Source organism: Chelonia mydas, chromosome 11 (genome assembly GCF_015237465.2).
Source record: "Chelonia mydas isolate rCheMyd1 chromosome 11, rCheMyd1.pri.v2, whole genome shotgun sequence".
In the NCBI taxonomy this organism is placed as follows: Eukaryota; Metazoa; Chordata; order Testudines; family Cheloniidae; genus Chelonia; species Chelonia mydas.
The window spans coordinates 32,251,970-32,264,504 of record NC_051251.2 but is presented as its reverse complement, the minus strand read 5'-3'; the positions used below and the strand labels follow the sequence as shown (position 1 = coordinate 32,264,504).

General features: G+C 38.5%; 1 protein-coding gene across 39 annotated transcripts in view; it reads left to right on the top strand.

The window, feature by feature from the left end:
* BAZ2B (bromodomain adjacent to zinc finger domain 2B) overlaps window positions 1–12,535 on the top strand; it is a 277,531-nt gene that overhangs the window by 145,303 nt on the left and 119,693 nt on the right. For 24 of the 39 annotated variants that reach the window (XR_006284740.1, XM_037913210.2, XM_043524903.1 and 21 more), the window contains 2 exons: window positions 6,534–6,722; window positions 12,202–12,366. The exons of 3 other annotated variants lie outside the window; for them this stretch is intronic. Coding sequence is in view for 35 of the 36 variants with exons in the window: in XM_037913210.2 (XP_037769138.1) it covers window positions 6,534–6,722; window positions 12,202–12,366 (354 nt within the window). In the remaining variant the exon portion in view is untranslated. The remainder of the gene's footprint in view (window positions 1–6,533; window positions 6,723–12,201; window positions 12,367–12,535) is intronic. 12 more of the 39 variants (XM_043524913.1, XM_043524901.1, XM_037913222.2 and 9 more) reach the window with 3 other exon arrangements.

The following is a 12,535-nucleotide window of genomic DNA, read 5'->3' as shown; positions in this document are numbered from 1 at the left end:
TCACATTAACGTTGATTTAACTCTCATCTCTCCCTTCCCTTCCTCCTCTTATTTTGTCTTCATTTCCTTTACTTTTCTGATATAGGGCCAGATACTGCTACTCTACTCTCACTTTGCTGAGTTCTGTACCTAAGTAGGTCTGTTTGCAGAGTAAGGAACTATGCAACATGAGAAAGGGTGGCAGTATCTAACTTCTAGACTGCAATCTTTTCATGGCAGGGATTCTCTCTTTTGGAAAAGCCCCATGCAAATTTGTTACTATATAACTATTAATTATTATAAAGAAAGGGAGAGAGACGACTGTGGGAAAACTGAAGAAATCAGAAAAGAAGAAAATGGCTTGAAGGAAAATGACAGATAAGAAAAAATAGTATTCAGTCAGGTTCTCCTAGGGTGTCAGGTGAAGTAGCATTAATGAAAATTCTTCTGGAACAGTAGAAGGAGGAGGCCCCTCCAGCCAGAATAGGAGCCTGCTATGGTGGAGCCAGAAGGCACAACAGATAATATCTGTAAACTTTCTAATGCTTAGAGATAGATTTTCCTGGCACAGTGTTTAGTGCTGACAAGACGTACAAGGAGTTTAATGTGAATATGTTTGTGCATATAGATATATTGCAATTAGTTTTCTTTTTATTCATAATTTATTCAATTGCTAGTAGTTTCTATGACCCTCATAAACTGTTTAATTTTACCTGCCGAGCTCATGATCTTCAGCAGTGTTTTTAATCCTCAGGTAAACTGATGACCCCTATTGCTTCCCCCCCTCATATTCAGAAAAAGCATGTACCAGTTGCAACTGTAGCACTGTAAAACTAAACATTGTTTAGTCAAAGTTTGCACAGGAACTTTCTGACTAGGAAAAATATTATGCTTCTGTTTTACATCAGCCTGCCTCCCTACTTGAGGCTTTCCTCCATTCCTTCACTGCTTGTCTTGCTTTCTTTAAAAATGAAGAAATAAAAAACACACATACACTGATAGGTAAGGCGTCAGCTCCTATTACTTCCATTGGTATACTATTCAATGGATTAATTCTCCCCATGTGAAGAAATTTCTCCAGAATGCACACTCATCTTAATTAAGTCTGCATCCGTTTTTTTTGGTCAATTTCTTACCTTTCAAGTAGTTTGACATCCAGCGTTTCTGTGTTGTTCAGAATTTCATAGTCTTCGTGCATCTCAACACATACTTTTGTTTCTGATTAATATTTAATTGGATTGGAATTCTGCCTAATGGTTAGGGTAGGGAACTGGAAGTTGGGACTCTGTTTTATGCCGGACTCTGTCACTGACTCTGTGTGTGTGACTGTGGGTAAGTCACTTAACCTTTCTGAACAGTTAGTTCTCTTTAGCCATTGGTAAAGTAAACTCACAAGATAGTGAAGTTTAGCTAATATTGGTGACTTGTATTTTGCTTATAGGATGAAATCTATCATATTCAAAAGGTTTTTAAAAAATAAGTTTCATCCTACATAACTTATTCACTAGAATAGTATAGAATAGAATAGTTCCATTGAAATAAATGGAATTACTCACAGGAGTGAGTATTGTGGTTACAGGTTTAATTATGTCAGAAGTCTTATGCGCATTGTGTTCTTAATCTTTTCCAATTCAGTAACCTTAAAAGATTGTGATTGCTTTACCCTGTTGCACAGCGTCATTCTTATTTCGTGTGGTATTTTTACAGGGTTATGCCCAACTGAATTTTTATGTAAAACATATTTCACATTTACTTGTTTTCTAGTAAGAAGTCACCATACAACCTTTTTTTGTTTAAAAAAATTAATTCAAATGAGCCCTTGTTTTCTGTTGTATTTTAAAATATATAATCGAGTATTGAAAAAGATAGAGGAAATGGGTTTTTTTCCACACTATTCCTGATCCTTCCACTCTTTTGTGTGAAGAACATTCATGATCACCTGGCTTTGCAATTTATCACATGGATAACACCATCACATATGTGAATGACAGTACCACTAATCTTTGCATCAAACAGTAAATCTGGAAGAGGTGCTGGGGAAGCCCTTTCTGCACTGAGGTAGATGTTTGTGCTTTGGAGCTTGGATATACTGTCACCGGCATTTTCTTGGTTATGCTTAACTGCACTGAAGCTCTTGGCACAGCCAATGTTTATACCCATTGACTCTTCTAGCTCTTCTTGTGCTACAGTTGTGGGATGGGCCTAGAGATGAGTGCTGTTTGGATTTTAGCAGATTAGTGAGGTGCTAAATATATATCCACAGAGGGGAGAATAATACAGTGACTGTGCCCTGCAGGAACTGATATCCCCGCTGGTTTCAGTAGCTGATTAGAACTAAATTACTTTCAGGAATCCTAAAGAGCCAAGGTTGATAAGATACGTGTATCAGGCTCCCCTTACAAATAGAATTGCCATGCCATGCCATGCTTCCTATTGTTGATGAGCTGATGGAAAAGGCATGGAGGACACCACACCTCTCATTTTCCCTTTGCTGCAGTAGATGGAGAAAAAGTATGTCTTATCCAAAGACGGTGCCAGTGATGTCTTCCACCAGTACACTCCAATGTGAAAGACTGGTGGTTCAGGTGGTTGTGGTCAGCGGAAGGATCAGCAAAATTCTCAGCATTGTGCCCTGGATCACAGCTTTGATGTTGGTACTATTTTTTTGTGTGTGATGTCTCTTTCTGTTGTCTGAGAAATGCAGATGTACTGAAACTGCATGGCTGAAGATCAGGTTTGAAAAGTGGAAGAAGCCTCATACGTTGGCAGAGTTTATTTCTTGAGAGGAGACCCATGAGAAAGAATATGTTGCCCAGGAGTGTGGTGACTTTTTTTGAGTGTCAGATCTGGGGACCATTTAATTAAGTAGGTATAGTGGGTGGAGCTGCTGGCTGATGAATAAATCCCTGAAGGTACAGGTTTCAGACATAGACCTTCCCTTTGGAGGCCTGGAAAATGGTATGGGACATTCAGCAGTAACGTGTTGAACAGCCAGGTGTAAGTGGTTCTGCAGAAGGCAAAGGTGACTACAGACACCCTTCATTCTCTGTGGTCACTTCTCTGAAGCTTCCTACTATACAGCAGGAAAATGAAACATTAGTGGCTAGAAGGTGTTAAGACTTGTTGCTGCCCTCCCCTCAGACCCAAACTGCACCTGTACTGTAGGGCATCAGAATAAATTTTGAATTTATTAAAAATTTTATTGGTACAATTTTCATGTAGGGACAAAAGAACAAACTGTCTTAGTTGGAAGACTCCTTGTAATAGATAAAGAGGAGACTGAAAGTTCTTCATGCACCAAAGAGGTCAATCAAGGGGGTGCAATTACCATTCTGATACACAGCTAGGCTGTGGTGATGGGCGATTTGATCATTAGAAATAGCTAAATATGAAATGGTCATTTGAACGGTTTTGCAACATGTCTTCAGGATGCAAAGGTGCAGGATCTCATGACATATCCAGATAAAATTCTAGTGAGTGCCGAGCCTGTGATTATGCTGTATATTGGTACCAGTGCTGTATTGGTGTCAGAAAGCGGTCCTGGAAGCTAAATTTAAATTATCAAGAAGAGTCTTAAGCATCTGTGGTCGTTTTTCTGAAATGTTTCCAGGTGCACTCCCAGTGTCCGTTAGACCAGTGGTCTCCAAAGTGGGGTGTGCGCACCCCAGGGGGTGCCCCAGAGGATCCCAGGGGGTGCGTGGCAGGAGGAGCGCCGCCGGATGGCACTCAACCTTTTTTTTCTCTGGCGGCAGCTCTGCACGCCTGCAGCAGGTCTTCCCATCTTCTTTCTTCAGCAGCGCGCCTGCGGCAGGTCTTACCGTCTTCTTTTTTCAGCGGCACCGTGTGGGTGCGCGATCCAAAAACTTTGGAGATCACTGAGTTAGACAATAGAAACTTCAGGGTCTCAAGGTGTGAATGAGAACATCATGTGAAGAAGAAGCATTTAATTACATTTGTTAAGCACTGTGGGTGAAAGGAGAGCCTAGGCAGAAGGGGTGGGCTCCATGTTAATTGCAGTGGAATCAGACGTCTGTCACAGAAAGTTGTGACAAGGTTTGTGAGAATTATTTAAACTAGGCACTAGGGGGAAATAAACAGGCACTAAGAAAAAACTCAAGTCAGACAACAGTATCTGCTCGGTATTTCATTAAAACAAATGAATCTCTGAATGGCTGACATAAATGCCTGAAAAATAACAAGGTGTCAGATAAAGGAGATAAATATGGGCAAAGGTCAAAAATGAAAAACTGTATACCCATGTGTAGGTGAATAAGGAAGTGGTGATGTATATCATTTGCATTGCAGTGGTACCTACATTACCCAGTCAGGGCCACTTTGTGCTAGATGCTATATAAACAATTAAAAAAAGACGGTCCCTGCTCCAGAGAGCTCATAATCTAGAATTATGACAAGATACAACCAATGAAAGAAAGAGATGAAATGGTGCAAGAATGAGTGTTTTAACAGCAAAAACTTTGAAGTAGGTGAACTAGAAGACCTGGTAATGGAATAGGACTGTGGTGATTGTGATTATTTATATTACCATAATGCCTAGGAGCCCTAGTCAAGGACCTGGACCACTGTGCGAGGTGGTGTACAAACAGAGAAGGTCCCTGCACCAAAGAGTTTATAATCTAAGTAATAAACGATAAGAGATGGATGCAGACAGTCGGGGGAGTGTAAGGAAATAATGACATAATATTGGTTCTAGACTGCGACACATTTCTGAAATATGGTAGAATTACGAAAAAATTGAAATACTAGAATTGCCAGCTATAACCTATGCAAAAATGATAAATTAGATTGTAGAAGTGGCAGGGCAGTACTGTCATTAGAAGAGTCAATAAAATCTGAGAGTTTCTTAGTGGAAGAAAGCACAGTATAATCTGTATAGATACAGAACCCAAATCATAAGAATACAAATATGCTAGTAGGTTTATTACCAGTCTCTAGATCAGGGCAAATGATATTGAGTACTTAATGTGGAGACTAGTGGTATTGAGTATTTAATGTGAGGGAGGCGGGAGGCAATTAAATCTAATAAAGCACTAATAATGGGTGACCTACCTTCCATATAAACTGCTCGTGTCTCAAAACAGAACAGTATTTAGAAAAGCAATTAATCAATACATTTATCTGATCTTCTTGGACGAGGTAGTTCTGGAGTCCACTACAGAAGAGGTGGACATGATTTGTTTCAAAAGGTAACTGCAGTTGGACCACTAAGTGAGACCACAGTATAATTAAGTTCAACCACCACATGGGAAGGGTCATACCAACAATTAGTGCTTGCATTTTAGAAAGCGGTGTTTTGTTTTTAAAATGAAGCCAATAAAAAGATTAAAATCTTTACTCAGCATGGAGGCTAGCTAAGAAACTATATCACAGTCACAAAAGTGTGCCTTTAAACAGTGTCTGCCTCAGAGGTAGTCCTTTCAAATATGACATTGAGGTGTCTGTCAGATGAGGAAGTGCCAAAAAGCAGCCAGGAACCAGGACTGCATGATGGTATTCTATAAGAGTTCTGAAGGAATTTAGGAATGAAGTGGCTGAGCTGCTAATAAAAAATATACATTCTCTCATTAAAATTGACTGTTGTAACAGATGACTTGTGGGTAACAATTTTACCTGTCTTTCATATATTTATAAAAGGTATTGGGGATGATTCTGGGAATTACAGACAGTGTGCCTTGTGTTACTACTTGATACATTGTCTGAACCAATAGCTAAATAGAGAGTTGAACATGATATGTTAGAGACATACTAACATACCTTCTGAAAAGGAAAAATATAATTTTCCTTTCCAATCTACTAGAATTGTGTTGTGTGTTCCATCAGAATATTGGATGTAGGAGAACCAACTGGTGTACATGTAGTTGGACTGTGGTTTTTTTAACAGGATAATCAATAGTTGATACCCATTGATTGAAATGGAGATTACTCTAAGTAAAAGATTTCTGAAGCTAGTTTTCGTACAGCTTGTTTTATGGCTCCAGAAAGACTTATAGAATCTTTTGAAAGTTTTGGGCTGTAGTAACAAATACACAAACTTTAAATACTCAAAACATGATTTAGATTTGTTTGTTTGTACAAGGCCTGATTTGCAGGTCCCCCTATTTGAAGTAAAATGGGAGTTTGCTTGAGTCAAGACTGCAGAATACAGCCTAAATATATATATAGGGATAGATATGGCAGTGTTGTTGTCAGTTGTGGTCATGCAGGGCCCATGGTTTATCTCTGATCCCGCACCACTATCTAAAAGGAATAGAAAAACTTTCGACTGCTAAAATAATTACAGTGATAAATGCTATATCTTTTTACCATCTTTTATATTTCAAATTTTGTATTAGGATTGTTAATGTTTCCAGATAATATATGTGTTTTATAAGAAGCAAATGGCAATAACAAAGGATACCACATGTAAAACTACACAACAGTTCTTTAAAAAATGTGAAAAGATTTTTATAAACTTTCTATAAGCATGAGGGTTGGGCTTCACATGATTAGTATCTGTTTTTGATAGTAGAATTTCAAGTGTTGTTTTTTCCCCTCAGGACATTTATTCAGAACAGCTGGGGATCAACCGTGTAACCTGTCCACAGTGTCGAGTGCCTTCCCAATGGTCAGCCACCCAGTCTTTGGTCTACATACAGCCAGCTCAGGGCATTCAGAGTTTGGTGGCTTGGGAACACTTGGTACTCCCACAGCCTTAGCAGCACATCCCCAACTAGCACCTTTTCCAGGTAAACATCTGTTACAAAGAATATTCAACCTTCTGAAGAAGAAACAATGAACTGTCCTAATTCAAATAGACAGTGATTTATTTTACATCAACAAGCAAAGTAGAAGAGGTTCAACTTTCCTGTGTCAAAGACCTCAAGATCTAGGACTGGGCAAGGTCTAGTAGATTTCTGAGTGTAATTTACAATGTGAGGAAAGGAAAACATTGCAGATTGGCTGAGATTCTCACTAATAGCCCCTCAAGAGTGGTTCTCTAAGAACCACTGTAGTGTGTAACTGAAGTAGTACATGTTCTTGCCAATAGTGAAGTTTAATCAGACAGACACTTTTTTTTTTTCCATCTTAACATGTCTTTGTTTCTATTAGGTGGATGTATTCATCACAAACAATAAGATTGGAAGGTATTTATTTAATATGGAGAAAAGTTGGAAGGGTAATGGATCTATTCTCCCTTTTTTGGGGTAACTTTTTCAGTTGTTTTCTGTCTGACACCTGTAATAGTGAAAGTTCTAACCAAGCTCAAGAGATAATGGTTGAGTTTACTTGTCCTTTTGTCAGCTCAAGCTGCGATTGATTGATAAGAAACATGAATTTTTTCTTCACTTTGGGGTCAAGGACAGTGGGTAAAATTTCCAAAAGCACTTTAATGACTTAGGGTGCCCATGTCTCATTGAAAGTCAATGGGACTTAGGATCCTAAGTGCCTGTCACTTTTGTAAATGGGACTTGGAACCTGGGTTCTGTAGCTAATTTTGAAAATTTTACCCCAGGTGAATAGGTACCTACAAATTGTCAAGTTGTAGCAACTCAGTAGGGTCCCAAAGTATGGAACTACTATAGACACTGCTTTAGGGTAATGATGATTATTGCTGTCCCTTAGATAACTGTTGTTACTGGTAATAAATTTTTATTCATGGTGGCATCTTGTAAAATCTGTACAATAAGCTCTAATAAGCCTTATCCTAAAGCAAATTGCAGAATTCTGTGGGAGATGGTTGTGCACCAGTAGCATCTGACTTCAAGCTTAGGGTGTCAGATATTCTGCTAGTATTTTCCCACATCCTAATTCTGCTAGTATTTAGAACTCTCTAAATCCCCTCTCTGAGGAAACAAAACCTCATGTCTTAATACACATTGAGCATCGTAGAGAAGTGTGAGTGTCAAAATTTGTCTCCTGATAAAGCGAAGTGTTTTCCTAACTCAGTCTTCTGTAGATTGCAACAGCATATTTTCTCATGAGAAAGGAATTCTCTTTTCTAGGGACTTAACGCTGTGTAAAGATTGTATTTAAAAAAAAAAAAAAGAATGTGGAAGAATAGAATTCTACCTGCAGAATTCCACTTGGCTTACTCGTTCTCTCTTGATAAAAACCCTGAACAAACCTTATAGCTAGTTCTCTTGTAATCTTTTACTTTGTTTGCCAAAATGACCTAGTTATTTTTTAGAAATCATATCAATAAAACAGAAGTAGAACGTTGTCACTAGATAAAGGTCCACGCCTAGGCAGAGGCAAGGCATTTAGAGAAATGCATGTTGAGGTGAAGTCTAGAAGGTTAAAATTATATTCAGAGCAGGAGACATTGATCCTGGGACAATATTGTCAATCAGTGATTTGTCACTGTTATGGCTGAATGATTCATGCAGCTGTAACCATTTTATCTACTGGATGTTGGTGCAATAGAATGACAGTTACTTACTCGAAGCCTTATTCTGAGAGATGTTTAACATCCACATTTACCATAGATGTCAATCCTTTGTGTTTGAAGTAAAATAAACAATTTTCTTAATGAGAGTTGCATTTCCTCAGCATCTCTTAGGATCAGGCCCATAATCATTACTTATCTGCTTTTCAGTGATGGTCTTGGAAAAGAGACCTCTTGGGTGCTTCAGTTAACCCGGAAGCATCTTATCTATAAAGGTACAGTTTTTTTATGACTAAGATTTGCATAGAGAGAGAATTTTTAGTTTTATGTTTTCTCAGACAGTTTTGCTTTGCTGTCCTGCTAAAAGACTGTCTTGAGTTCATACATCCCATTTGGGATAATATCAGACAGTATAGAAACTTTACATAACTATACATAGCTATATAACTGTACATAGCCATTCTGTGTCATTTGAATCTTTGAAGGTGGCCCTTTGCACCAGGGACAAACAATTTTCTTGGTTGGTATTTGTGCGATTCTATCCTTTGTGTTTCCCTATCACTGTTCTCTTTGTGTTCCCTTCTTAGCACATGGTAGTGCATTCTCTTTCTCAGGTGGTCTCCACATCTTGATACATCTCAAATATTCTTACCTTTTCCTGAGCAGTAATCACCACATTTTACTGTGAATTCATTGCTCTTTGTTTTGTTTACATACTCCATACCGAGTGACACCATGGCAGGTTAAAAGCTCAGTCTGTCTGTCACCGGCATTGTTCGCAGTCCAGTTTTCATAACCATTAATAGTGTCAGCCAGTGAATGTAAAATGTGACACTTACGTAATCTAACCTTCCCTTCCAAATGCTCTTCTTGAATAGTAATTCTAAATGACTGTTTAAAATAAAAGGCTAAATTCTACTCTCACTTATACTGGTGTAAATCAGGTGTAACTTTATTACCTTCACTAGAGAAATTGACATCCGTGTAAATAACAGCAGAATTTGCCTCCTGTTGGTACAATTTCCATCTTCAGACTGTATTGAAGTTGGTATCATCTCTTTAAAAATGAAGCATTCCTGTGGAGTGGAGCAATGGATTCTTCAAAAGCAGCAAAGAGTCCTGTGGCACCTTATAGACTAACAGACGTATTGGAGCATAAGCTTTCATGGGTCAATACCCACTTAGTCGGGTGCATGTAGTGGAAATTTCAAGAGGCAGGTATAAATATGCAAGCAAGAATCAGGCTAGGGATAATGAGGTTAGTTCAATCAGGGAGGATGAGGCCCTCTTCTAGCAGTTGAGGTGTGAACACCAAGGGAGGAGAAACTGCTTTTGTAGTTGGCTCGCCATTCACAGTCTTTGTTTAATCCTGGATTCTTCAGGTTCTCAACTTGATCACACAGAACTTACCCAAAGCTGATGCATATGCCTGCTGCTTTTTTAAAGTGTGTGTGTGTGTGTATATATATATATATATGTATATGTATATATATGTGTATATATATATTTTAAAGCATAATTGCACACAGAAACCCTTAAAGGAGCAATTTCCAAGAGGAGGACACTAATTCAGAAAATGACATGAATCACATATAAAATTAGTCATCTAGTCTATCCTGTTACCTGTGCAGATTGTTCCCTACTGTGTATTTTCTACTGCTCTGTCAGTCTATACTTTTAATCATATTGGTAATAGGGATTCCATTATTTCCCTTGGAAGCTTACTCTATAATCTTATGCTCCATTGGCCTGATCAGCAACACTGAGAGAGGTTATTTGGGGGGTTTTTGGTGAGTAAAATAGCATAATATATTATAACAATTTCTTTCCTTAATGTTGATCAACCCAATCAAAAGAGCTGCTACCACCACGTAAAAAACAAACAAACAAAAAAACAGTGTGGCAAGCCATGAAGGAAACTGTAAGTTCCCTGTCTCTTTCAGAAGCTACAGTATTTTATGTAGCAGTACACACTTGCTTAACTGCTTTGTTTTATTAAGTCCAAACTTGTTTTGTACCTAGTCATATTTGCATTTACAGATCTTATTTCTGTCACTCCCTTGTTACAAGTAGTATAAGATCATGACTTCCTCCCACTTTTATTTAAGTGAAGTTTCTAAAAGGTCTTCCCTTGCCAAAACATGAACCAGTTGTTTTGCCAGTTATGGGGGTTGTTTTTCTATTTTATTTTATTTTATTTATTTTATTTTTTTAAGCAAAGGAACTTGTTCTTTTAACAGTTTTATTCCTTTAGATGTGATGTAAAAGTTTTTTTCTGGATTATGCTGTGTGTTTTGGTTTGTTGCTGAATAAATGTGTTAATTCTAACAAGTGTTTTTAAGTTGGCTTCACTGTAGTAACTTCAACAGCTATTACAAACTATGGCCCTGATACTGCAAAACCATTCTCTTAGGCAAATCCGTATGCAATCATGGATCCCCGTACAAGCTCAGGCATCAATATTGTTGGGCAGTGAACGGTCCACAGGTTGTCTACCTCACTACTAATCTCTGCATTAGAGATGGCTGTGTGTCTGAGGTGCCATATGTACAGTCTATTTGCAGTAATGTTGTAGCCGTGTTCGTCCCAGGATATTAGAGAGGGGGTAATGTCTCTTATTGGACTAGCTTGAGCGTTTTGTAAGGTCAAAAGCTCCTCTCTTTCACCAACAGAAGTTGGTCCAATGAAAAGATATTACCTCACCCACCTTGTCTCTGTTCTATGTACAATATTTAATATATAGTATTTTGGGCACTTTCCAGGTGAAAGATGCCATAAAAATTCTAAGATGCTGCTCTGTTAGTAACCAAAATAATTGAATTTTAAAGGGACCATGTCAAATGGTTGTATATTTGATCTGCCTGAAAAAAGGAGATTTCATGAATTAATCAAGACTAAAACTGGTTTCCTGTTTTGTTAGAAACACAACAAACCATGTTACATTATCAGTTTATTTCAACGTGATATATCAGTTTATTCCAAAGTGAGATTCTCATCCCCTACTCAGACCTCTTTATGTTGTGTAGAAGTCCAGGAGTGGCATAAAGGAGCCCTGACAGCCCTTTCTGGTTGTGGGAGGATTTCCCCCCCACCCCCTGTGCATGCTCTGTAAAAAAACAACAAAAAGATTGCCTTTTAAGGACCTTTTTTCCCCCCAAGTGTTGGTGTAAGGGGCAAACTGAGGCAGGGCTGGGGGCACAATGGTCATGTCTGGGGCCGAGCTGTACAGGTTCCTGGCATCGTTTACCACAGGGAAGCCTCAGGCTGTCTCAACTTGGAGAGGTCCCCAGGGGTGTTGAAGTTACGATATAAAACCAAGAGTAGATCAAAATTCGGAGGGTTCAAACCTTACATAAAGGCACCGTAACGTCTTGTCTCCCTGGCTTGGGAGTTCTGGGCTGTACCTCTTAAGAGCCACAGCAGTGACTCACTTTCACTCTTCACGGGGTGGACGATAAGCATGCAAAAGTGACTTGTGTTTCCTGATGGTGTTTTCGAGCACCAATGTAATTTTGGTGTGATCACCTCAGTATTGCAACTTATTTGTTTTTTTTTCACATGCTTGTTTTCAAAATGGGAATGAATAAAAATTGAGGGTGTAATTTTCAAAAGCTCTTAAATGACTTCAGAATGTAAATTCCAGAGAAAGTCAGTGACACTTGTCCTTCTAAGTCACTTAAGCACTTTTGATAAATCCTGTCCCCACTTTAAGATAGGCAGAATTTATTTTGTGGATCTGCTGTAAATTGCATACAGAAGCTTCATTAGATGAATATTAAAAAAATAAATTGAGTGGGATAAGTAATGTTTGGGTTTTTTCCTTTTTCTTCTTCTTTGAGGTACAGAATGGTGGCGAACAGATGTGCACACTCGTACAGGGGCTGCTTTTTTTCCACCTCTTCTGGGAATTCCACCACTATTTGCTTCTCCTGCCCAGAATCATGATTCCAGTTCATTCCATTCAAGAAATACAGGGAAAAATAGTCGAGGTGGTTTAGAAAAAGGTAACAGCTGAAGTTGTAACATGAATAAAACAAGCCTGAGCCCTATACCATCTGTTTCTGGTAGTGTGCATGAGTTTTACTTTGAATTCATCATCATCATCCTTGCCATATCTAAACAATTTAGTATGAGTTTATTTTGGCAGTGGGACATCAGGTATCTAAGTATGGG